The sequence below is a fragment of the Macrotis lagotis genome, chromosome 3, assembly GCF_037893015.1.
Source record: "Macrotis lagotis isolate mMagLag1 chromosome 3, bilby.v1.9.chrom.fasta, whole genome shotgun sequence".
NCBI lineage: Eukaryota > Metazoa > Chordata > Mammalia > Peramelemorphia > Peramelidae > Macrotis > Macrotis lagotis.
In genome coordinates this window covers 98,041,659-98,069,064 of record NC_133660.1, presented here as the reverse complement: position 1 = coordinate 98,069,064, position 27,406 = coordinate 98,041,659, and the positions used below count along the sequence as shown (strand labels likewise).

Sequence of the window (27,406 nt, the reverse complement as noted above, 5' to 3'; positions counted from 1 at the left end):
GCTGCTGATCTTAGGAATGTGATCAGTTCCAGCACATTCAGATACTACTTCAGATGCTTCTATAAAGTTACTTCCCAGACAATAAAAATGGGCCACTAAATGTTCCTTTGTGTCTGATATAGATATATATGGACTAATGAATCTTCATTCAAAGGTTACTTAAAAACCTTTTAAAAATGTATTTAGCATTTTATTCCTCCAAGTTAATGTAGAAACAATGTTTAACATTCATTTATCATTCATTTTAAATCCAAATTCTTCCTCTCTCCCTATCCCACCTCCTCATTTAGAAAGCAAGCAATTTGAACTGTGTAGTCATGTAAAACATTATCATAATACTCAAGTTGTGAAAGAAAACATAGACCCCCCTTTGAAAAAAGAAACCTCAAGAAAAATGAAGTTATAAAATATGTTTCAATCTATATTCAAATACTATCAGCTCTTTTTTTCTAGTGACGAATAACATTCTTCATCATCACAAATTCTTCAGAGTTGTCTTGGGTCACTGTACAGCTGAGAAAAGTTGTCTCACACAGTCGATCACACTACAATACTGCTGTTACTTTGTACACAGTACATTTTACTTTGTACATCTCATGTAAGCCTTTCCAGGTTTTTCTCAGAGCTTTCTGTTTACCATTTCTTATAGTAGAATACCTCTCTATCATAATCATATACCACAATTTGTTCAGACATTCCTAAAATGATGGGTTTCCCCCTCAATTTCTAATTTCTCGCTATCAGAAAAGAGGTCCTATAAATATTTTTTGTACATGTAGGTCCTTTTCCTTTCCCTTTTTCATACAGGACCCTTTAAAATATTCTATTGACCCTCTGCTCTTTTGATTTCAAGGAATAGCTTTAAAGCTTTAAATACATACTTTTCTATTCTAATCTTTAATATTTACATACTATTTTAGTGAGAGAGGCAGGTAGGGACCATAGGGATTAGAGTGTTGGAATTGGAGTGGCAAGGTATGGCAAGTCTCTCAATTTCTTTGACCCTTAGGCAACAAACAGAAAGGGTCCTATTTTTTTTTAATCTCACTGATCCAGTCTGATGAAACCTAATGACCTTTTTTAGAATAATATTTTCAAATACATAACAATAAAATACAAAGAATTACAAAGCTTGCCAATTATATTAAAACATAACCCCCCAAATATTAAAAATAAAATGTCAGGTTCATAATAACTTCTGGAGACATTTTTTTTAAATTTAATATTTTATTTTTTCCCTATTATATTTAAAAACAAATTTAACCTTTTTTTTTACAACTTTGATTCTAAATTTTCCTCTATCTTCCCTCCCCTCCTCCAACATTGAGAAGGCAAATAATTTGATAAAGATTACACAAAATAGATTTTTATATTAGTTAAGTTATGAAAGAAACCACAGACAAAAAACTTTTAAGGGTCTTAGATGAAAAATGAAAAGGAAAAGGACCTATATGTAAACAGACATGAAAAATAATGAAGTAAAATAACAGGATGCATTGGGTTACAGTAAGTTTTATCAATGCTTTCTCTGGAGGTGAATAGCATTTTTTAATCAAAACTCCTTCAGAATTTTCTTGGATCTTTGTATTGCTAGGAATAGATAAGTTATTTACAGTTGATCATTATGAAATATTGCTATTATTGTGTACGATGTTCTCCTTGTTCTGCTCTCTTCACTTTGTCTTATTCCAAGTAAGTCTTCCCAGGTTTTTCTGAAAGCCTCCCATCATTTCTTTATTTATTTTTTCCAATTATATGTAAAGATAATATTCACTATTCATTTTTGTTTTCTCCCTCCCACACTTCCCTCCCCCCACTCTAGGATAGCAAGTAATCTGACACAGGTTATACGCATACAATTATGTTACACATTTTTCTATATTTGTCAAGCTGTGAAAGAAGATTCAGAACAAAAGGGAAAAAACACATGAAGGATAAAACAAAAAAGCAAATTTTAAAAAGTGAAAGTATGAAAGTATACTTTAAGTTGTATTCAGATTCTATAGTTCTATCTCTGGATATGGATGGTGTTTTCTGGCACAGGTATTCCTCATCATTTCTTACAGCAGAATAGTAGTCCATCATAATTATATACCACAACTTGTTCAGTCATTTCCCAACTGATGGGTATGTTTGCTGTTCTCATGATACTATTTATCCATCTCATCCTGTACCATCCCTTTTTCCTTTTGTCTTTCATCTTTTTCCAACATCAGGGTCTTTTTCAATGAGTCTTATCCTCTCATTATGTGACCAAAGTATCTAAGCTTCAACATCAGTATTTGACCCAGTGAATAGCCTGAATTGACTATTTTGATTTCCTTGCCATCCAAAGAACTATCAAAATTCTTCTCAGAACCATAATTTAAAAGCATTGGTTCTGTGGCACTCAGCTGTGCTTATAGTCCTACTCTCACCATCATAAATTGCTACTGGGAAAAAACCCCACACTTTTGGCTATATGGACCATTGTCAATCAGGTGATGTCTCTGCTTTTTTATGTGTTTATATGTTATATGTTTTATATGTTTATATGTTGTTATAGCTTTCCATCCAAGAAGCAAACATCTTTTAATTTAGAATTTAAAATCTGACACTGCTTCCATTTCTACTCTCTCTATTTTCCAGGAAGTGATGGGATCAGCTGCTAAGATGTTAGGGCTTTTTTGCTATTAAGCTTCAAGTCTGCTTTTACAATCTCCTCTTTCACCCTCATCAAGAATTCCTCTTCATTTTATGCCATCAGAATGGTATCATCTGCATATCTAAAACTGTCCCTAGAGATCTTGTTTCAACCTTTAGATTCATTCAGCTTGTCATTTTGCATGATGTACTCTGCATAGAAGTTAAATGAATGAGGCAACAATATACAGCTTTGTTCTCCTTTTCTAATCTTAAATCAATTTGTTGTTCCATGTTTGGTTATAACTAGACCTGCATACATGCTCCACAGCAGACAAGTGAGATAATTTGATACTCCCTTCTCTTTAAAAATTGCCTTATTTTGCTGTGATCCTCACAGCCAAAGGCTTAAGCATTATCAATGAAGCAAAGTAGTTTTTTTTTTTCTGGAACTTCCTGGTTTTCTCTATAAGTTAACAAATGGCAATTTGGTCTCTAGTTCCTCTTCCTCTTTAAAAGCCAAATTAGTCTTCAGGTAACTGGTGTTTCATTTATTGCTGAAGCATAACCTTGCTGACATATGAAATGTTTGGTAATTTGAACATTCATTGGCATAATACTTCCTGAGGACTGAGACGTAAACTGCTCTATTCCATTCCAGTGGTCACTGTGGTATTTCTCAAATTTGTGCTGTCATATTGAGTGCATTTTAACAGCATCCTATTTTAGGGTTTAAATAGCTCACTTGGAATTACATCACTTCCACCAGGCTTATTGTTACTGATGCTTCCTAAGGCACACTTGACTTCATTCTCTAGGATGTCTGATTCTAGATCAGTAACCACACAATCATGTTTATTGGTAATGTTAAGTTATACCATTAAGTTATGCCATATTTCCCCATGTATAAGATGCACCTTAATTTGGGGGCCCAAATTTGAAAAAAAATGTATTACATAAGTTATTGAACTCAAGTTTTATTCATCATGAAATTCAAGGACCTTCTGCTCACAGCTTTCAGGCATCTTTTGGGCAAGTCTGGTGCATGTATGCATCCTTAGTCTATTCTGTTTCATGAACCTGAAGTACCAATTGTGTCCTCCATTGAAATCAGTCATTCCTTTTTTCATCAGCAATTCTTCTGGCCTCCTACTGAGCCATCTTTTTTGAATACAGGAATTCCACTTGACCTTTGCTCTTCCCTCCATCTCTTCAATTCCCTTTCTAGATTAGATTATTTGGTTGCCTTGCCTCCCAAGGTCTTCTTCTGATGGGGCATTTTTCAGTAGGGTTTCTTCTTCCCATTAGCCATCTCCAATTATTTTCTCAGTTGGAGAAGGACCAAATTGATGTACAGAAGCACAATTCCTATTCATTTTTGCAAACTAGATCCCTTGTAAGTTGAATTAAGCACTGGATGAAAATCTTTTCTGAGTCATTTCTGGGTAGAACATGGCAAAACATGTGAAACAAAGCACAAAGACAACAATCAAGAAAAAGTAGAAAATACAAGTAAAACAACCTAGTACAATGAACATAAAAACAAGCTCAAACAAGCAGGAAATGCAAGAAAAAATTTCCAACTGCTGTATAAGATGCTCACAGGTTTTAAACCCCCAAATTTTCAAAAAATGGTACATCTTATACATGGGGAAATACGGTACTTCTTTTATCTATTGTTGCTCCTTCTCCTTTGCCAGCCCCGCCCCCCCCAAAGGATTACTATAAATATTTTTGTACAGAAAAGATCCTTTTTTCTTTTGAAGTCTTTGGGATACAGAACTAGCAGTGGTACTACCACTAGTGTCATGTGGTAATGGTAGTGGTGAAACGGGTAGGCACAATTTGTTTGTTCTTTGGGCATACTTACAAATTGCTTTCCAGTTCACAACTACACCAAGAGTGCATTAATGACCCAATTTTCCCTCATTCCCTCCCACATTTATCACTTTCTTTTTTTGTCATATTACCCAATCTGATAGATATGAAGAGGTACCTCAGAGTTGTTTTAATTTGCATTTCTCTAATCAATAATAATTTAAAACAGTTTTTCATTTTGCTATAGACAATGCTGATTTCATTTTTATTTTTGTTTTCTGTTTTTGCAAGGCAATGGGATTAAGTGACTTGCGCAAGGTCATACAGCTAGGTATTTATTAAGTATCTAAGGTCACATTTGAACTCAAGTCCTCCTGACTCTAGGGCCAATGCTCTATCCACTGTGCCACTTGGCTACTCCAAGTGCTGATTTCTTTATCTGAAAATTGCCTGTTCATATCTTTGACCATTTGAAATTGAATTATCAAGCCATAGATGGATTGTGATCTTTATGGGGGATCTTTTTTTGTATACTTACAAAAGAACAAAAAACTATATTCATGTGGCATTTTACTGGAGCTGGAGGAAGCTCCTTACCACTCCATGACTAGTCACTTTGCCTTTATTGCTCACTAACCATATGACAAGCTAGCCAAGTGTTGATTTATAGCTTATTATTTCTTTTGTAGATATCCCCGTCTTTCTATCCCTGAAACAAAGAACATCTATTTAATGCCAGCATTCTGGTGATTAATGCCCATATTCTTCTGGTGATGTTTTATGCCTGTGAGTCACAGAATATTCACTGAAGAACTGAAGTTGATGGTCAGCCAAAGGTTAAAGGAGAGCCTCAAGGTGGATGTCAGTAGGTTGCAACACAGGATAAACAAGAAATTATAGAAGAGAAGCAGTGTAAAGGGATGTCAACAAAGAAGTACGTGAGCAGGAAAGAGGATGGGTCAGTCATATAATGAGAGCAAGAGTTGGATGTGTTTTTGTAGGAACCATCCCAAGTGAAAAAGAATAGGTAGAAAGCAGCCATCACATTGGTTGGGTTCCCTGTGAAGGTTTTTTTTAGGAGGTTATAGAGGGATCATTTCACTTTTTGTTCTTTTTTTCCCCCTCCCAGTGTTTAGCATAAAATCTGGCACAAAACAGTTCTTTAATAAATTCTTATGATCAGTTGAGTGATTGATTGAAGTCTCATGGCATGGACAAGAATAGATGGGCTGTAATCTTCACTGTCAGTGGAATGCACAAATTAGTTATTACAGATCCGCTGGAGAAAAAAGAGAATAAATCCCTGACCCTCCTCCTCATCCCAAAGCCTAACTCATATTGTTCCCTATATAGTGATGAGAAGCTTGAAATGTGAGACAAGATAATCATTATGATCAACACTGACTGGAAATGAAAAGGAAAAAAAAATGAAACACCAGGAAGTAGTATTCTATTCACACCACTCTGACTTACTTTCTTTGCCTTAGTAGAAGACAGGGTACCCTCTGATTGCATGGCAAAGATGCTTACAGGTAGCTTACAGGACATCACATTTCAAGGAATGCCAGAGGCTGAGTCACAAAAGAGAGGAAAAATAGGTCTGGAGTCAGACCTACAGGGACTTTCTTCTTTTACTTTGCCAGAAGCTGAGACCTGGGGAAAGCAAGGAACATCAATATATTAATAGGAACTGCCTTGCCTTTTAAACCACAATGAGTAGACAATGGAGTGGGTTAGGGAATATACAAAGACAAAAATAAACATGATCCCTGTCCTCATGAAGCCTATAAATAGTCTAGTATAGTGGAAACAGTGCTGCACCTAGAATTAGGAGATCAAATTCTAGTTCTGGAATTCAGGGTCCTAGGTGGTTTAGAGGTAGAAGGAATTGTAGAAGTGATCTCTTCCAATTGCCTGATTTCACAGATGAGGAAAATGAGGCTCAGGGTTATAGATTTAGAGCTGAAAGGGACCTTAATGTTCATCACATCTAAACCCCCTGTTTTATTGATCAAGCTGGAGCAGCTCATTTCATAGATAATAAAATCGAGACCAGGAGTGACCACCAGGTAGTTCCATAATTCATAGAGCAAGGGCCTGGAGACAAAGACTCATCTTTCTGAGTTCAAATGTGGCTTCTGACATTTACTAGCTGTGTGACCCTGGGCAAGTCATTTAACCCCACTTGCCTCAGTTTCCTCATATGTTAAATGAACTGGAAAAGGAAATGGCAAATCACTCCAATATCTTTGCCAAGAAAACCCCAAAGGAGATTTTGAAGAATTAGAAGTGACTGAAAATGAGTGAATAACAAAGGTGAAATAACATTTACAATATCAGACAGAATGGGTGAAAAGCTCAGATTGGAGAGCAATTAGGGGTTTTTTCCCATAATTCATTCTGTTTCTTCCTAATTCATGGTTATAAGTAAACCAACTAATCACTATGTTTTGTTATCCGTAAAATGGGGATAATAATACTCGCACTGCCTATCTGAAAGAAAAAAAATCATATATATATAATATATAAATGTGAACTATTTTTATTATCTGATTCAGAATACAGGTCCAATGCTGGGTTTATTTTGTAGGTGCACATTTGGCACCTAGTAACATTGATTAGAGGTAGATAAATCATTGATATATTGATTGATTTTTTTTTTTTTTGCAGGAGGAGACTCAGAATGGAAGAAATGGAAGGTTGCAGCAGAAGTTTTAATGTCATCTGGATTAGATTAGAGGATACCAGGGAAAGGTTTCCCTGTATCTAATCTAAGGATGGGGGGATCTTCCTGGGTCCAGAGGTTGGCAGAATCTAGCTTTCTCTGACTTATTCCATCTGATCTGCTTGGTGAAAAAATGTTGGTCTTGCAATGAAGAAACATTTCTTTATCATTATAGGATTTGATTTAAAATTAGAAGGGAATTTAAGTAGTCATCTAGTCCAATCTCATCACTGGAGGAAATGAGGAAGAGAAGAGGGAACAAGCATTTATATAATTTATATGGAACCTATAGCAACAAAGTGGAAAAGATTTTATAGTATGACCAGTTATACTAGGAATGCATGGTTGATTCCATATTAGAGGAACCGTAACCATAATAGAGCATATTAACAATAAAAACAATAAAATCACATGATTATATCAATAGAAGCAGGAAATGTTTCTGATGAAATACAATACTGCTAAGGAAAAGAACACTAAAAAGCATAGAAATAAATGAACCTATCTTTAATATGATAAATAGTATCTATCTAAAAACAAGATACAGAATTTTATTTAATGGAGAAACACTAGTGACCTTTCCATTAAGAAGAGAGATAAGGCAAGGATGTCCATTGACAAATGAGATCATGTTATAAAAATACTTAGCATACTGAGGTACCGTTTCACACCTATCAGATTGGCCAATATGACCAGAAAGGACAATGCTCAAAGTTGGAAGGGATATGGAAAATCTGGGACACTAATACATTGTTGGTGGAGCTGTGAACTCATCCAGCCTTTCTAGACTGCAATCTGGAATTATGCCCAAAGGGCAATAAAAATGTGCATACATTTTGATCTAGCAATACCACTATTGGAGCTATATCCTGAAGAGATCATAAAAAAAGGGTAAAAACATCACTTGTACAAAACTATTCATAGCAGCCCTGTTTGTGGAAGCAAAGAATTGGAAATTGAGTGAATGTCCATCAATTGGGGAATGGCTGAACAAATTGTGGTATATGTACCTTATGGAACACTATTGTTCTATTAGAAACCAAGAGGGATGGGATTTCAGAGAAGCGTGGAAAAATTTGCATGAATTGATATTGAGATAAGCAGACCAGAAGAACATTGCATACCCTAACAGCAACATGGGGATGCTGATCAACCTTAATGGACTTGCTCATTCCATCAATGCAACAATCAGGGACAATTTTAGAGTACCCATGACGAAGAATGCCATCTGTATCCAGAGAAAGAACTGTGAAGTTTAAACAAAGACCAACGTCTATTACCTTCATTTTTTTGAAGCATCTTATGTACTATCTTTAATATTTTATTTTCTCCTCAAGGATATGATTTCTCTCTCAACAAATTCAATTTTGATCTATGTATACCATGGAAACAATGTAAAGATTACCACACAGCCTTCTGTGGGGGGGATGGGGGGAAGGAAGGGAAGGTGGAAGGAAATTGTAAAATTCAAAACCTTAAAAATGATGGGTAGAAACTACTATTGTATTTAATTGGAAAACAAATAAAATATTAATAAAAAATAAAATATTTAGCACCTGACCCAGGTGCTTAATAAAAGTTTGTTTCCTTCCTTCACCACTATCACTTGATATAGTCCTATAATTTCTAAATATAGTCATTACAAGGAAAGGAAATTGTGGGAACAAGCATAGGCAGTAAGTAAATAAGATTATTGTTTTTTGTAGATGATTACTTAAGATAACCTAGAGTCAACTAAAGTCAATCAAAGCAGCTAATGTCTTCAGCTATATCAGAATGTAAAATAAAACAACTCAAATGATCAACTATTCTATTTTTTGCCTTCTATAAAATTTTTACCTCTGTATATTGTTTATAAAACCTAGCAGCAAGAGATTTTTTAAAAAAATGTCTTTCAAAAATTATAAAGTATTTGAGAGTCTGCCTACCAAGATACACAAAGGAACTATATGACTATAATTACTCCTTTATAGAAATACAGATACAAATAATTGGAGAGCTATTAATTGAGCATGATTAGGTGGTACCAACATGATAAAATGGCAAAACTACCTAAAGACACTTACTTCCTTGACATAACAATCAAATACAAATGGTCGTCTTATGGAACTAGAAAAATGTAATAAATTCATTTGGAAGAGAAAAATGTTGAAGATCAGAAGGGAAATTTTAAAAAAAATGACATCAAGGAAAGGACCCTAGCGGTATCAGTTCCAAACTATACTACAAAGCCATAATCACTAAAATTACTTAGCAAAAAGTTAAGAATGAAAGATATTAGTAATAAAAAATATTAGTAGAACAGATTAGGTGATCAGCATACAGAAATCTAGTAATAATAATAATAGTTAACATTTTATAGAGCTTACTACATTTTTATAATATAAACAACTTTTTAATTATCTCATTTGATCCTCCCAATGGCCCTTGGAAATAGGTCCTATTATTATGCCCTAAATGAGGAAATTAAAGCAAACAGAGACTAAGTGTCTTGCCCAGGGTCACATAGCTAATAGAAGTCTAAGGTTGAATTTGAACTCAGTTTTTCCTGCTTTCAGACCTACTGCTCTGTTTAATAAACTCCATTGGCTAGGGATTCATTATGAAACAAGAAATTCTGGGAAACCTGGAAAGCAATTTGGTAGAAATAGATTTAGACCAAGATCTCATATCATATACCAAGCTAAATCCCCAATATATACATGACCTAGACATAAAAGGGTCAAGAAATGAGAAGATTAGGAAGGGAAATACCTTTCACAACTATAGATAGGGGAAGAACTTCATAATCAAACAAGGAATAGAGAGAATCACAGGAAATAAAATGGAAAATTTTGATGACAAAATCAAAAAGTTTTTGCACAAACCAAATCAATATCTTTAAAACTGGTGGGGAAACAATTAACTAGGGAGAAAATCTTTGCAGGAAATGTTTCTGACAATGGTTTGATAACCGAGAAGTGTAAAGAATTAATTCAAAGATATATAAAAATAAGAGCCATTGCTCAAAAAAGAGAAATGATCAAAGAATACAAATAAGTAGTTCCTGAGTGATGAACCCCAGGTAATCAATAGATATGTGAAATAAATGCCCCCAAATAACTGATACAGAAATGAAAATCAAAGCAAATCACACCAAATTTGTCCAAAAATTACAGTAATTAGAGAGCCTGTAGGAAATAGTCACATATTTGGGTTGGAAAAGCTGTGAATTGTCCATACATTCTGGAAAATAATTTGGAACTACAACCCCCAAATCACTAAATTATTTATGTCTCACTCAGCAATACCACTTACAAATTCATGTTTCTAAAGGGATCAGACAAAGAAGAAAACTACTTAAATGTACAAAAGTGCATTATAGCATCTTTTTCTTTTTTTTTATTGTAGCAATGAACAGTAAGGGGATGGTGAAATTCATCATTTGAGAATACCTGAAGAAAATATAGCATATGAATGTAATGGAAACAATGAAAGGGACTGTTTCAGAGAAATCTGAGCATACTTGTATGAACTGATATAAAGTGAAGTGAATAGAAATCAAAGAACACTGTATACAATAATAAAAGTTAACATTTATATTGTGATTCCTACGTGCTAAGTGCTTTAGAAATATTTTCTTATTTGATAACAACCCTGGGAGGTAGGTGATATGATCCCTATATGATCCCTATTTTACAGATGAGGAAGTGACTTGGCCAGGATCATACAGTATCCAAAAAGTCAAATTTGAGCTCAGGTCTTCCTGAGCTCAGGGAAGTCCTGTTCACTCTGCAGCTTACATGGCAATATAAAGAAATACAACTTTAAAGAGACTTAAGAACACTGATAAATGCAAGAACCATCCACCATTCAAAATGACCAATGAAGAACGGTGAAGAAAGTTGCCCAAATGGAGAGATGTTGAACTCAAATAAAAGAAAACATATTTTCAACCATGATCCATGTCTGGATTGATTTTATGGGATTACACTTATTTGTTACGAAGATCTTGTTTCTATCACTCTCTCTTTTATTGATTCATAGGAAGGATTTTGTAGGGAAAGTGAAGCTTCTGATAATGTCATCCCCTTCTTTCTTGCTCCCTCTACCCCAAATCACTTAAATTCATCATGTATCTTTTTAAAAGCAGTAAGTACATAATGGAGAGAGCAGTTAGTGCCCAGCCTGAAGTCAGAAGAGTCACCTTCCTGAATTTAAATCTAGCCCCAAACACTTACTAGTTGTATAACCCTGGAGGAGTCACTTAACTGTTTGCCTCAGTTTCCCCATCTGTCAAATGACCCGGAGAAGGAATAACAAACTACTCCTTTATCTTTGCTAAGAGAACCCCCAAATGTGCTTCTAAAGAGTAGGATGCAACTAAACAACAACATAATGAAGATTTGTGGATTTGTATGCAATCTTTTTTTTTCTGTGCAATCATCTTTTTTCTGTAGTACTGTATATGCAGATCTGTGGATTTGTATGAAATCATTTTTTTCTGCGCAATCATCTTTTTTTCTGTAGTATTGTATATATATAATGGAGCTTTGCAGATTTATATGAAATCATTTTTTTCTGTGCAATCCATCTTTTTTCTGTAGTACTGTATACATAATGGAGCTTTGCAGATTTATATGAAATCATTTTTTTCTGTGCAATCCATCTTTTTTCTGTAGTACTGTATACATGATGGAGATTTGTGGATTTGTATACAATCATTTTTTTTTCTGTGCAATCATCTTTTTTCTGTAGCACTGTATACATGATGGAGATTTGTGGATTTGTATACAGTCATTTTTTGTGCAATCATTTTTCTATAGTACTGTATACATAATAGAGATTTGTGGATTTGTATACAATCATTTTTTTCTGTGCAATCATCTTTTTTCTGTAGTACTGTATACATGATGGAGATTTGTGGATTTGTATACAGTTGTTTTTTGTGCAATCATTTTTCTGTAGTACTGTATACTTAATGGAGATTTGTGGATTTATATGAAATCATTTTTTTCTGTGCAATCCATCTTTTTTCTGTAGTACTGTATACATGATGGAGATTTGTGGATTTGTATACAATCATTTTTTTTCTGTGCAATCATCTTTTTTCTGTAGTACTGTATACATAATGGAGATTTGCAGATTTATATACAATATGATCTTTTTTTCTGTGCAAATCATTTTTCTGTAGTACTGTGAATGTGGAAATGCTGCTTGTGGGGGGCATGTTGAATTAATAATAATAATAAAATATAATAATAATAATAAAAGGAAGAATAGGAATTAATCTTCCTCATGTATTCGGAAGAAGATTGGGAACAATGTGTTTTGTGGAGATATGTCTTAATATTTCGATATGTAAACAATGTAAAGACTCTCAGACTGCCTTCTGTGGGGGAGGGCAACGAGATGGGGGGGGAATTGTAAAATTCAAGATCCATTTAAAGAAGACGATCTCCGGAATCCTTGCCCCGCATTACGCCGCGGCCACGGGAGCGCCTTCCCAGCCGACCCCAGGCGCGTGCTGGCGCTGCCCGGCCCGTGCGCCCCTCCGGGGGCTGCAGTCGGAGCCCGCCTTTGCCTCGCCGCCGCCGCCGCTGCCTGGGCTTCGCTCCTTCGGCCCCAGCTCCTTGGCACGGCCCGGGGGACCCCGGGCCGGCTCACTCCGCGGGCCAGCGCGGGCGTCCCGGGCCCGGCTCTGCCGCCGGGGGGCGCCTTTCCCGCCTCAGCCCGGGGACTCGGCCGGGTCTGCCCCTCCCCCCGTCTCCTCCCCCGAGGGATGACGTCGCGCGGGGGCGGGGCGGCCGTTGCATCAGCCCCTGAGAGGGCGGCTGGGCCGGCCCCCGCCGGCCGGGACCCCGCGGCCCTCCCCAGCCGCCGCGGCCGCGGCGCGGAGGAAGAGGCGGCGCGGGGGGAGGGCCCTCTCCTGCCGCTCCGAGGCTTGCATCAGCGCCCGTCACCAGCCGTCGGCGTCGGCCCAGCCTGAACCCGGAAGTGGGCAGAACCAGCCCGTCTCGGCGGCGGCGGCGGCGGCGGCGGCGGCGGCGGCGGCTCCAGGGGCGGCAGCGGCGCGCGCCGGGCAGCGGGCGCCCCAGACCCGGGAGGGGAGCAGAGGAGCGGCGGAGACGGGGCGGGCTGCGAGAGGCGCCCAGCCGGCCAGCCCGGCGCGGGTCCCGCCGCGGCCCCCGGCCCGCCCAGCCCGCCGCCGCCGCCGCCGCCCGCGCGGATGGCCCCAGAGTGCCGGCGTTCGAGGCTGGAATGGTGCGGGCGGGCGAGCGCGCCGCCTGCCTTGTGAAGCCCCGCGGGAGCCACCATGGAGATGATGCTGCTGCCTCCTGTGTGAGTGAGTGAGAGAGCCAGTGGGCGGGATGCCAGTGTGAGTGAGTGCCAGCGCGCGCGCGTGTGCGCGCCTCTGCGGCGGCCGGGCACGGGGGCAGCGGCGCGCCTCTGCCCACCTGCCCGCCGCGGGGGGGGGGCGAGCTGGGGCAGGGGCTCCCGCGGGCCCCCTCCCGAGGCGGAGGCGCGAGGCTTCTCGGGTGCACGCAGGTGCGCGTGCGCGCGTGTGCCGGGAGCCCCGGCCCGGCCGGCCCCTCACCCCGGGACACAGGGGCGAGCTGGCACGCGGCGCCGCGTCCCCTTCCCCGGCCCCGGGGGAACCGGCCTGGTCCGGGCGGACATGCGGACTGCGATCCAATACCTGTCTGTCAAGCTGCCTCCTTGTAACGGAGTAAAGACTCTCTCGCTCCCCCTAGATAGATACATCCATACCCGTATCAATAGCTATTGCGAGGGAGAGACGGAGGAAGAACGGTCTTTATATACTTTACTAGAAGGATCAGTGTCTAAATAAATAGCTGTCTGAACCTCGGAGCCTCCTTGACATCACTGGACTCCGTCTGCTCTGAGCGGAGCCTCTTTTACCTGGCACTGCAGAAAGATGAGGATTTTATGTTTCTTTGGCTGTGTAGCGTGACAAGCACGTGTTGTTTCCTTAGCGGCTTAAGTTTTTGTTTAAAGCAATTCAAATCTGTCAAAAAGGACCCTTCAGGAATAGAAGCAGCTGGGATAGTATGTAGGAAATAGGACTGTTTTTATTTAGCAAGAGCTATTTTACCGGTTCTCTTTGTGTCGGGGGAAATTATTACAACTAAATTTTTTTTCTGATCTCCCATTTAACATTAATTTACTATTTAATATTAATTTAATGTGAATATTAATATTGCTTTCTCGTCTTGAACCTCTACGAAGGAACGAGATCCTTTTTGAGCCAGTTTTTGGAAGAGTAGAGGAGCCACATGCTGTAGAATTGTGTCTCTTTTCATGAATGCTTATTCATGCCTTCTTACCATTTTTCAGTTTGGATTTGGCTCGCCATGCTAAATGACAGTTATGTGTTGCACCGGTCTTCCTTGCTTATCTGATTATATTCCAGCAAAAAATATGGATCCTTGGCTTTGGGATGAATACTTTGCCGGTGAAATCAATTTGTAGAAGAACCATTTGGGTTCGAGAACCTCCTCAAAAGTGTCTTCAGACTCCCCCCCCCCCCAGTTTGGTCCTGGAAGGGGGTCTCTAGTCAGGAAAGTGGGTGATGGACTCTTTTCAGTCACCTTTCCTGAGAAGCTGGGCATCTGGCTTGCATCTTTGTGTGTCGGACACCTCTCTCAGATGCTGCTGTCACAAGCGCAGGGTCTGGGCAATTTGCTTGCGTGGCTCAGTCAATCCTGGAACACTCGGGAAACCTTCGGAAGCAGCAACAATGCATCTTGAACTGTTCCTGAAGGCAGGGACCCTTAGGCTGTGGGGACAGGAATCCCTGACGAATTTTTCCTTCTCTTTCAACTTCATGTCAGTTCTTCAGAAGCCCCTTGTTATCCTTGAGGCGTGAGAAACTAAAGGAATAGAGAAGTGTATTTGAGATGCTGCAGAGCAGAAAAGGGTGGGGAGAGGGGTGGTTTCTCAGGGTGAGGGAGCAGGCTAATAGAAAATGGCAAAAAAAAATAAACAATGAAAAAATAAAGCAATAGGATTAAGATACAGGCAGTGAAACTACTGATTAAAATGAATTGCCTTGAGATAAACTGCAATTTCACCATTCAGCACCCCCCCCTTTTTGATTGTATGGTGCTAACTCTATTGCAATAATAAATTATTGAACTATAGATTAAAAATTCTTAAAATTTGACAATACTGTCAGTTTTCAACATTTAATTATAAAGACATATTTTGCCTGTTTCTGAATATTATGAATTAAGATTGCTATGTATCTAATAGGATACTCCCTTTGTCTCTGTCTTTTCTTGTATGTGCTGGTTTAGTTCACGCTTCTCTTGTATACCATAAGGATGTTTTTTCCCTTCCCCTCATTTTTCTTCTTTGCTTCTCCTCTTATCAGTCTACTCTTTTACCTCTTCTCACTTCTGAGTTTGAAACCATTCCCACTTTGAGTGATATACCAAGGCTGAAAGTCTTGGTGTCTGTGCTGTTTCTTCTCAGACTTATCAGGGAAGTCAGATTCAGACCAGAGAATAGGGAGAGAATCCTGATCTTGGTGGAAGTTCAGTTCAGTTCAGCAACCATTTATTGAGTGCCTATTATGATGCCAGTCATTGTGTTATGTATGGTAATGAAAAGATAAAAAAGGAAGGTAGCCCTTGTTCTCAAAGAACATCTTTGTTGAGGTGATGGAAACCACTTGGAACACATGCAAAAAATAAACACACACATGCACACACACACACACACACACACACACACACGATAATTTCTATTCATATTGGGAGAGAAGCAATAATTAATGGACATGTGGAGAAAGACCTTTTTCTCAGAGGTAATCCCTAAACTGAACTTTAAAGGAAGCTTGGAATTCTTGTAAGGGAGAGGAAATGGTATTCAATTTGTCTCTGGCTTACACCCAAGGGGGGAAGAGCTTTATCCCCTTTTCCCATTCCCCACCCCACACTGACCCTTGAGAAATTTTATTCATGGCCTTAATTTGTCATGCCTTTCAAGCTCATTTCATCTGGAGTTGTGGTAAAGTTGAGTGACTTTTGCTCCACTAATTCTTGGATGACTCCATGTTGTCCAGGTTCAACAGTCCTGTATCTTTTCTGCCCCAAGGTTCTTCTTCAGTCCTCTGCTTCTGTCACTGTTTCTTATTGAGTTTTATAGTTCTGGTGGTACTCTTACCATTCTTACACATATGACCATATGCATGGCTTTGGACCTCTCTTACAATTGCCTAATAGCAATGTTGCAATTATGTAGTGGTAGAGATTGGCCAACCATTATGTGCATATGAATTTGGGCTATGAATTGATCCTGGTAGATTCAACAAAAGTTGCAGAAGTCTTTTTCAAAAAAATTCATCTATGAATCTATTTCCTTATTTTGGGGGTCTTGCTTTACAGCTTAAAGTAGACAATTGTCTAGAATATGGGAAGTTGAATACTTTGCCTAAAGTCACACTACCCTGGTATACTACTTATTACATGTTAGAGGTCAAATTAGAACTTATGTCTTCCTGATTGTGTGACCAGCATTTCAACCAATAGAATGACATGTACAAAGGTGGTATATCAATAAAGTAGCCTTGTTACCAGGAAGCCTGACCAGGATTGATTCTAATGATTCTATGAAAGTTACATTGAAGGGTGGGAATAATGAGTAAATGAAAACTTATGAACTTCAACTTAGATAGGTAAATCTTTTTGGTTTACTTTGCAAGGCAGTCTTCTTCTCCCTCAACATTTTCTTATTAGTGCCTCCTTTTTACATTAGCAGAATACTGCTTATTCCATTGGCTTTGCTTTTATTCTTTGTCATTTTCAAGAATAAACAATAAAATACATTCTACATCACCATTTCACCTTTCCCTAGAGCAAAGTGAAATATCATAGACATAGAAATATACTACCCATCCCCAGTTTTTAATATTTCTCTCTTTGGGCTCTAGTGAAGTATTATTTTCGGTTTCCCTTATTTAGTCTCCATTTTATTTGAAGTCCCTTTCATCTGATAGTCCAGAACTCCCACACATTAGAGAAATGAATGGGAACATCTAGAGAAGGAGATTTGATTGAGGGAAAGAGATGGCAAGAAAGCATAATCCCATTAGTGTTAGGGACATGAGATTCTGGAGAAAGTAGCTTTAAAGTTATATTCCTTTAAAGTGCCAGCTCAGTGAAATCATCCAAGAAAAATTTTCAAGTTAATTGAATATCAGGTGACAATATAGAAAGATAGGTGGAAATTTCCTTGACTGTGTCTGTTTGCAGAAATAGAGAGAGATGCTTATGAAGATCTTGTTCAATTTTTCTTTCTGCCTCAGGATCAAGAAGGTTGATACTTTATGCAAGAAATGATAATTTCCTCCCAGGTGCTGTTTTCCAAAATCCCAGGTACATTTCATGCTTATAAGCCAATTCTGTGGACTATGAGCTATTGGGCGTTGGCACGAGTTAAACATGACTTCTTTTTGAATGCATCATGTTCATTTTTCTAATACCGGGCAAGTAGCATCAGCATAAATACATGTGAGGAATTGATTGTGGTTATGTGTTAGATAGTCTTTCTGATTTTTTTCTGATGCTGATTATCAACATTCATGAAACATTTCCTCTCTTTGTAGTGTATCATCTGATTCTCCTCTCCTCTCTCATCATTCCTTTAGTTTTCTGATAATTCTTTTTCTTCCCACTGTTTACTCCTCAGTCATCTATCCATTTCTCCTCACTCTTACTCGCCTAGTGCTCATTCACTCACATATTATCTTTTAAATCAAGGGTTTCTCACGGAGCATTAAACATTAAAAAACATGACATTAAAATTTTTTGATAATTATATTTCTGCATAACTGGTTTCCTTCGTCATTTTGTGAATTTTATGCATTATAAAAAACAGTATTCCATGACCCAAAACAAGGTTAAAAGCCCCTGCGGTAGGCTCGTTGATTTCTTTCTATTCGGGAACCTAGTATCTGAATTTCCAGCCTAGATTTCTCTGCAAATAGATTAATTTGTGGACCTATAGGACTACTATTTGGTTATTGTCATCTACAATTTTCCTGCTTCGATACTTCAAGATAACTGATTTCATCAAGGGTGCCCTCTCTTCACTCTAACTGGTGACAACCAGTTCTAAACATCTAAGTTGGATCTCTAATGATAGATACCCAGATTTTCATTGCACCAATATTTTCAACCATTTTAAGCTTGCTAGGACATGCCAGATCACATGCTCTTTTAGAATAGCCTTTGAGAACATGGGATAAAGCATCAGAATAGTTGGGGGTGGGGTGGACAGAAGGATACCTACACTGTAAATGGAATATGTAAGTCTGAATATTCATCTTTGATTCCTTTCACCAGGACCCTTTCTGTTGCAATCATTCTCCTAGTTCCCAGTATTCAAACCTTTGGAATCACCATGCATTTCTCTCTGATAGCCATTGTCATCAAGTTCTTTATAGTCTATAATAATAATAATAATAACAGATAGTATTTATATAGTACTTTAAGACTCTCTTGGCACTTTACAAATACCTCATTTGATCCTCACAAGAAATCTGGGAGTTTCTACCTGCAGGATTACTATGATATTCTCCATTTTTGTTTTTGGTTTTTGTGTTAATCGCGCATAGAAGTCTTTATCCGCAAAGAGATAAAACTGATACAGATAACTATAGTAAAACCCAGAACCCAAATGAGAAGCCTTATGAAAAGAGCATTGGATTTGGAGTTAGACTATGTTAGTTTGAATTTTTTTTTTCCCTAATCAGACCATCTTGTGTAAGGAACTCTTGGTGAAGAACTCTTCCTATCAGTACAGATCAAGACCTCTTCAACTTACGGCTTTGGAGTGAGTGTTGTCTGGAGGCAACGTGACTTATCTAGGGTCTTATAGCCAGTGTGTGACTGAGGCAATTTTTGAACTCCCTTCCTGACTCTAAAGCCATACTCTACACCACACTGCTTTGTAGTTTGAAATTTAATAGGAATATAGGTAAAGACTTATTTTTGGTTTAATAAATTAGTATAACTTGTGATGTTTGTCCTTCCTTCTTGAAGAAGACCATGGCATCAGGGAAGTGATGCCATGACATGCAATTGAACTGAATTTGAGTGACCAGCCTCACCTTCTTCTGCAGAGTCATCTGGATCCAGTGACCAGAGATGAATCAGAACTACTGGATATGACCCTGAATGTGAAGCAATCAGGGTTAAGTGACTTGCCCAAGGTCACAACTAGTAAATGTCAAATGTCTAAGGTCAGATTTGAACCCCAGTCCTCCTGACTCCAGGGCTGGTGCTTTATCTTCTACAGGGGTGGGGAATCTCCTAGTATTGTTCAGACATTGCTAAGGCATCCACAGTGGGTATTTGAAATTCAATAAATCTAGTAGTTTTTTTAAAGGGTGAATTAATTAAATGTTTGACCAAATATAGACTATGAATCAAGTTATAAATATCCAAATGACCCTTGGCAGAAAAAAAAAAAAAAGGCTCCCTATCCCTGATCTGCTGCACCAACTAGCTGTCCTTAACTAAGCTTTATAACTACAGGATAAGAGATGAGTAGTTAACCATTCATCTGAAAAAAATGGGTTTAGTGGACAACAACCTCCTTTCAGTTAAACTTTGTTGTTTGGAAGCCAAAAAAAGATAACACAGACACATATGTAATAGACCACCTTAAGAGAAGCATATTGTCCAGAATTAGTGAAGTGAGGGTCTCACTATACTTGATATTATTCATGAGTATTGTGCTTAGGAACATTGATATATAATTTGTTACAGTTACAGGTCCTTCCCACTGATCGGGGCTAGAGTATTTAAGAAGAAAGAGAGCAAAATAAGTTTATTTTTAAAAAGTTAATTAAAAAAAATCAATGCCCTTCCCAAAATATGGTTCATTCCCAGGAACCTCATTTATTTGCTATAAAAAATCTTTATAGGTCAGCAAAACAAATTCTCTCATTGGCCATGTTCAAAAGATATTTGTCTCATTTGTACCCCAGGCTATCATTGTTTCTTCAAGAGTTGGAGTAGCCAGGTCCACCATCAGGCCTCTGGAATTACGATTGGCTTTCATGTTTATTGTTGATATTAAAGCTTTGAGAGTTGTTTGTTTTTACATTGTAATTAATATATAAACGTTCCACTCATTTCACTCTGCATGAGTTCATATATGTCAGGGAAGGATACTGGTAAACTTTTTGTTTATTAAGTGCTTGTTTATGATCAGTTAAATGACTGACTGAATCCTAGTGACTGGATAGTATGTTCTGAAGAGGGCCTACAATGGTGAAGACCTTAGAGATGTTGCCAGACCGTGGACATTCCAAGGTCTTTATAACCTAGCCTCTTTTTGTCTGGCTTCATACATCTTACTCCCAAATAGTAACCCCTGGTCCATGATCGAGACCCTCCATTTTTCTATTCCAGGCATTTTCTCTGGCTGTCTCCCCACCCCCCCCACCCCCAACCCCCACTCTGATTCCTGACTTCCTCGGAGTCTCATCTAAAAATCTCAACTTCCCTAACTTTTCTTAATTCTAGTGCTTTCCCTCTTTTAATTATTTCCTATTAATCTTCCTGCTTTGTATATATTTGTTTCCATGTTAACCTCCTTCATTAGATTTTTAGCTTCCTGAGGGCAGGGATCGTCTTTTTTGCTTCTTTTTATGTCCCTAGAAGTTACTTAGCAGAGTGCCTGCCAACATTTTAGACACTTAAGAAATGTTTATTGTATCAAATTGAATTTAGCTTTAAGGGGAAGCTGTCGTGCTATCCACATGTCTTTGAAGGGCTGTGTTGAGGAAGAGGGGTTTTTCTTCCTCTTTTGGAAAAGCATTTCTTAATATTAAAGATAAGAGGAACCTTAGATGCCCACCATTTTAAAGATGAGGAAGGCCACTGAAATCTGAGACAGTTCACCATCCTGACCAAGCATGCACAGGTGGTACATTAGAGGAGTCTAATACGGAATCTTTAACCTCATGCTCTGCCCCCCCCCCCCCCCATTCTTTATGGCCATGTTTTGCATGGCCCAGAAAACAGAATCAGAAACAAAAGTTGAAAGTTTCAGAGAGGTAAATATAAGCTTAAGACTTTAGGGAGAAAATTGTATTACAATCAGATCTCTCTGGAATGGTAACAGAAACCTTAAGAGTAGTGAGTTTGTAAGCAAAGACTGTATTACTACTGTTAGGGATGTTGTAGAGAGAATTATTGATGAGGCATGAGTTGGAGATGATCTTGATTAAGCCCTTAGCTCTATGATGTGGTGATTCTGGGAATCTCAGCTGTCACTCTTGATACCCTTTGACCTTAGACAATTTGTTTCCTTTTTGCAGATTTGTTTTCCCTGTTTCTTCATCTGTAAAATGTTCTTTCTGGCTCCGATCCTCCATTTCTATAAGGTCATAAGAGAGGAAACAAACTAAATGCTACGAAAGTTCATAAGACAAAGATCTAGGGAAAGTTCTTAGAAGAAAGAAGGTCTTGAAATAGGGATATGATCTCAGAAGGTGGAAATGGCGGGGGGGGGATGCTAAAGCATGGGACACAGTGAGCAAATAAAAGTAGGGAGTAATATGTTCATGTAATTATGATTAATTATAGAAGAATAATGAAACATTTGAAGGATAATTTTGGTGAGATAGTGGAATGGAGTCCAGTGGTTGAGAGACCTTGAATGCCAAGCTTAGGAGCCATTGGCAACATTTGAACAAAACCATTCTGTGAACAAATCTTTACTTGAAGAAGAGTGCTTGGTCAGATGTGGGTAGTCTGAATTCATTGTAGATGAGATGGGAGAAGTAGTGACCTTGAAATAATTCAACTGGAAAATTTAGCCAATTATTAGATTTGGTGGATAGAAGGAGACCTAGAATGAGTTCCTAAGTCATTGCCCTGGCTCTTCTGTTTTTTCTTTCAAGTCTTTTTTTTTTATTTTTTTGATTTTTCCAACCACATCATTGAGAACATTCATTTCCCTGTGTATTCATAGGTTGTACATTTTTCTACCTCCCTCCCTTTTCATCTCTACCCCACCCTCAGCAGTGAAGAGTCTGATAAAAGTTGTTTATGTGCACCCATGTTTAACATGTTCACATATTAGTCATTTTGTGTATGAGGAATTAGGACCCTCCAATTTTTCTTTTATCCAATTGTCTCAAAATCCCACTTCTCTCAGACTATTCTTTAGGAACCTATAGTAGGGGCCAGTTATCAGATCCAAGGAAGATACTACAGGCCCACCCTCCTGTCATCAGGTGCCCTCAGTCCCTGACAAAATATGACAATGTGTTTTTTATTGCCTTTGCTCATGTTATTTCTTGCCTCCTCCTTTTTGCCAAGTCAAATCCCGTAGTTCCTTCAGGGTGACTTCTCAGTTCTCTTCAATTTTTGTATCACATAGTGTATAAACCCTCACTTTAGTATATGCTGACTTGGATAATTCTATTGTGGTATTTGTATATTTGATGTAACTATTGAATTCTTTTGTTGTTTCCCAAATGCCTACTCTGACTTGATCCTTTTCTCCTTGAGTTGAGGTTCTTTTTTCTTCAGCTTAACACCGTTTCAGTAGCCACTAAACTGGTAGGAAGGAAAGCCATGGTATAAATAAGTAATAATAGCTATGAATTAGATAATAATTCTGAGTTGGAGGATGTATGCATTTTTTACTAACACAACATATAGGTTTTCTGTTTTTAGTTTATTTGTTATTTTTAAATATCCTAGTTAATGATAAAAAGGATCAGTACTTTGCTATAGCCTGGCTGATTGATTGCCCCACCTACCAGCTCAATTTCCTTTATCTTTAAAATGGGCATAGTGTAAGTGGATATCTCAGAGAGGATCAAATAAGATCAAAGTATTAACAGACTTAGAGGGAGAGGGATTTATTTTAAAGGTCACTGAGTCCAACTCCCTCATTTTTATAGATGAAGAAATTGAGGTCCAGGGAAGTTAAATGACTTGCCTAGAGTCACACAGTAAGTGATTAATGTGGAATTCAAGCCCATGTAGGTCTTCCTGACTTTGAGCCCACCTTGTCACATACTGTAATGTATCTGAGTTTCTTTTGCAAGCCTTGAAGCTCTATGTGAATATTATTAATTACCATGAACTCTCTACCAGGGATTTTCCTGTAGGGAATGTCATCCTTCAGTCCTGCTATAATTGTCCAGTTTCAAGGACAAAGGTGGTTCATTGTATCCAGTAGATGGGAGGGAGAAAGGGAAGCAGAGCTAACTGCTAGCTTTTTACAGCTGAATTATTCAATCTTATTGTGGTTCTCTAGATACTCCCATCAACCTCTCCACCTCAAACATTTTAATCACCTCTTCCTACCTCAACTTTAATACTATCTGCCAAAACAAATCAACACTTTACAGCCCTAGCAGGAAAGGAATGATAGATGTAAACACCTCCCACTCTTCTCTCCTGGGTTCAAATCTCATCTTTTCATTTGCCAAGTCACTGCAGAGACATTGGACATCCCCTCTGCTTATTCCTGGCTGTTGGAGTCTGGCAGTGCAATTTCCAGCACTGTTTTTTTTTTTTTTTTCACATAAAGCAACCTTGGCTGGCAGAATTTGTTAAGGATAGAATTTTGTTGTGATTTGCCTGTGTGATATTCCAAGACTGACTAGCCAATTCAATACATGAGATCATCTTGTTACCATGCTCTAAAAGGAAGGTGAGGGTATCTGAAGTGAAGGGAATCTCTGCTTTCTCTAGAATTGTGGTATTTGTTCTTACCAGACTTAAGATGTTCCCATACCTGACAAGAATGATCTATTGACGGGGAGGTTAGGTGGCACAGTGGATAAAGCACCGGCCCTGAAGTCAGGAGTACCTGGGTTCAAATCCAGTCTCAGACACTTAATAATTACCTAGCCATGTGGCCTTGGGCAAGCCACTTAACCCCATTTGCCTTGTAAAAACCTAAAAAAAAAAAAATGATCTACTGACCAACATTAAACAGGAGCACTTACCAGGTAGAATCATGGAGTGGAATTAGTCTGCCAGTGTTGAATCTAGTGTTCTAAGAGATTAGCTCTTGGGTCTCTAAGCAAATCTTCCCTTTCCATTGTTGAGTCCACCCCTCTCGTTAATTTTCTAGGATAGTGATTCCTTTCCTTTTGCAATCTCCAATATTTATGCTATTTGGTTGGTACTAAATCAGTGACAAACTCTTTCCTCCGAATAACCTGGATCTGGAGGAGGTGTCCTTGTCCATAGATAGTTTACAGTCCAGTAGTGAGAACATAACAGATATATGGTGATAATATATGTTTTAAAATTTTATTTCCATATAAAGTCATATATACCAGACCCAGTGAGTGTAGGTTGGATGTGTTGAAAATACATTTGGTCTGCGCAAAAGAACGCAAAGCAATAAACAGCACGAAGAGGCACAGAGAAAAGTCCTTGATTCTAGACTTGGCTTAACCATTTGCTAGCCTCATTGTCCTCATTTGGATAGGGATTAGACTGTGTTTTCAGTGGTTTAGGAAACTTCCCAAACCGGTGCAAGTTGGCATTTTCTAGACAGCTTAGAGAGATGCAGTAGAGCTGTCAGAGGTTAAATGAGTTGCCCAAGTCATTAGAAGTCAGGGTGGAACTTGATTCCAGGCCTCCTCTTTATCCAGTATGCCACATTATCTCTTTCTCTCTCTCTCTCTCTCTCTCTCCCCTCTCTCTGCCTCTCTCTTTTCTCTCCCCTCTCTGTCTTTCTCTCTTTGTAACTGTCTTAAAGTTTCCGTCTGTCTCTGTGTGTCTCTCTCTCTCTCCCTCTTCTGTCTTTTTGTGTCTCTGTCTTTTTTGTTTCTTTCTCTTCCCTTTTTTTAACTCTCACTTTGTGTTTGTCTCTTTTTTTTTCTGTTTTTTTCTTTCCCCTTCCCCTCAGCTGGAAAATGAGGACAATATTCAATTTCCTATCTACCAGGATTATTGAAAGGGGCGAGCTCCATAATGTGTCTTTTCAGTGAGAGTTAATAGGGATGGCTCCTGAAAGATAAGCAGGAGCTGAAAGCAGATGAACTTGGCCAATATCTGGCATTATCAGGGAGGTGACTCATTTTGAACAAAGGACTCTCACATCTCATGATGGGAAAAAGAGTTGTGGAACATACTACTCTGTGTAGAGGATGGAGATCAACTTTTGGCCACTGAACAGACTATACATACTGTGAAGTGACAGCCACATGGCAGGTTTCGCAGCTTTGTTCTTTCATGTGGATAATAGTGTAGGCTATCAACACATCATTTCCAGTTTAGGATCCCTTCTTTCTAAAGCAAGGGGGGGGGGGGTCTTCCGCATCTAAATTTATGCAGTAGATCCACGATCAATTCTACCAGTGTCTATTTAGTGATTGCTGCTTGTCCCATATGGTGCTAGTGGACAGCACCAGCTCTGGAATCTAGAGGACCTGAATTCAAATATGACTCAGATACCTTTTAGCTGCCTTCAAAGTACTTAAACTTTCCAGGAGCTTGGGAGGGAGGGAGGAGAAAAATGGAGGAATAGAAGAACAAGTAGAAAAACAGCTGCACAGGAAAATAAAGACAAATTAGGCTTAGACCTCTCAAGCACTGGACAGACATGTGGATTTATATCAGGAAATGACTGTAGATGTAGTCTAATTGAAATTACATAATTACAGATGAGGAAGCAGAGACCCAGGATAGTGAACAGACTTTTCCAAGGTCTTTGGGTATATTAAATTCAATTCAAGGAAGCATTCTTAAGTGGATAGTGGTCTTTGCTAAGTATTAAAGATATAAAGATGAAACATGTCTTTGCCTTTAGGAGGTTTGTAGCTAATAGTGAGAATAAAAACAAATAAATACATAATTAGAATACAAATTTTAAGTTGTTTTTTTTCCTCCCTTTATTTTTTCAATTACATGCAAAGATAGTTTTCAACATTCACCTTTTGCAAGCCTTTGAGTTCCACATTTTTCTACCACCCCTTTCTTCCCTCCCCCTTCCCAATGCACTGAACAATCTGATATAGGTTTTATATGTTAAATCTTTTTTTTTTTAGGTTTTTGCAAGGCAAATGGGGTTAAGTGGCTTGCCCAAGGCCACACAGCTAGGTAAATTATTAAGTGTCTGAGACTGGATTTGAACCCAGGTACTCCTGACTCCAAGGCCGGTGCTTTATCCACTACACCACCTAGCTGCCCTATATGTTAAATCTTGACTGTGATATAAAGTCATAAATGTAAAAGGAAATGTAGACCTATTAAATATCTCTTTTTCTCTCTCTGTGTAAATGTATAATCAAATGAGGGAAATTATCTTTAAACACAGACTTGGAAGACTTGCTTTGGGCTGTTATTCATCAGCTCACTTCTAGTGGACAGTAATCAGCAAGAAGGCTTCCAGTTTCTGTTTGTAAAACATTGTTATACCGAAACCCTTATCCAGGAGCCTCATGTCTCTTCTGAAGTATGTTTCCATTTTCTCTGGATGAGTGATAATAGAAATGAATATGCGGCATACACTAAGAAATGATTCTACATATCCCGAAAAAAGTAGCATTTTCAAATAAGTTATAGTTGGCCTGTGAAGTGGAAAGAACACTGGTTTGTAGCTCTGCCTGGGGCATGTGACCTGGGGCAAATCATGTATTGTCAATGAGCCTCAGTTTCTTCATCTAAAGAATAAGATCAATAATATTCAAATTGTCTGATTTCTGTTTGTTGTATCAATTAGAGGAGGTATAGAATGTGCTTTGCAAAATTCCATATAAATATAAATAATTATTAACATTACTTCCAGAAAGAACTAATTGAAAGAAAAAATATCCTTGAACACTCAGTATATGACTTAGTAGCATCAGTGTACCAGAGGAGCACCCTTGGTATCATGAGTGTCACATTGGGCTTTGTAAAAAATTTATAGAAAAAGATTGGTAAGAACCTATAAGATGAGAAGGCATTCAGGACCCTATAGGAAGAGATCACTTTCAGGATCAGTTCTGTCTATAGCTTTATGTGACTTAACTATTTGTGTTTAATCTCTGTATATTTTAATTTTTAATAGTTTGAGGGTACTATTTTTATTAATTACTTTTGCATATGACTGATATGCCCCTAACTTAAATTCAGTAACAACTAGACATTTATATAGAGGACATATAGTCCTGCAAATAGAACTCTCAGCATGCTTTGCTGGGAAAGGCCTCCTACTGTCATATATTATTTTTTCTCCAACTTCATTGAGTTGAGTACTTTC

At 38.4% G+C, this 27,406-nt stretch overlaps 1 protein-coding gene across 3 annotated transcripts in view; it reads left to right on the top strand.

Annotated features, from left to right (window-relative positions):
• Positions 1-13,365: 13,365 nt before the first annotated feature.
• Positions 13,366-27,406, top strand: part of KLHL2 (kelch like family member 2) — a 142,272-nt gene continuing 128,231 nt past the window's right edge. For 2 of the 3 annotated variants that reach the window (XM_074229011.1, XM_074229012.1), the window contains exon 1: positions 13,405-13,490. Coding sequence is in view for 1 of the 3 variants with exons in the window: in XM_074229010.1 (XP_074085111.1) it covers positions 13,461-13,486 (26 nt within the window). In the remaining 2 variants the exon portion in view is untranslated. Of the gene's footprint in view, positions 13,491-27,406 lie in introns of all 3 variants that reach the window. The other variant, XM_074229010.1, reaches the window with a different exon arrangement.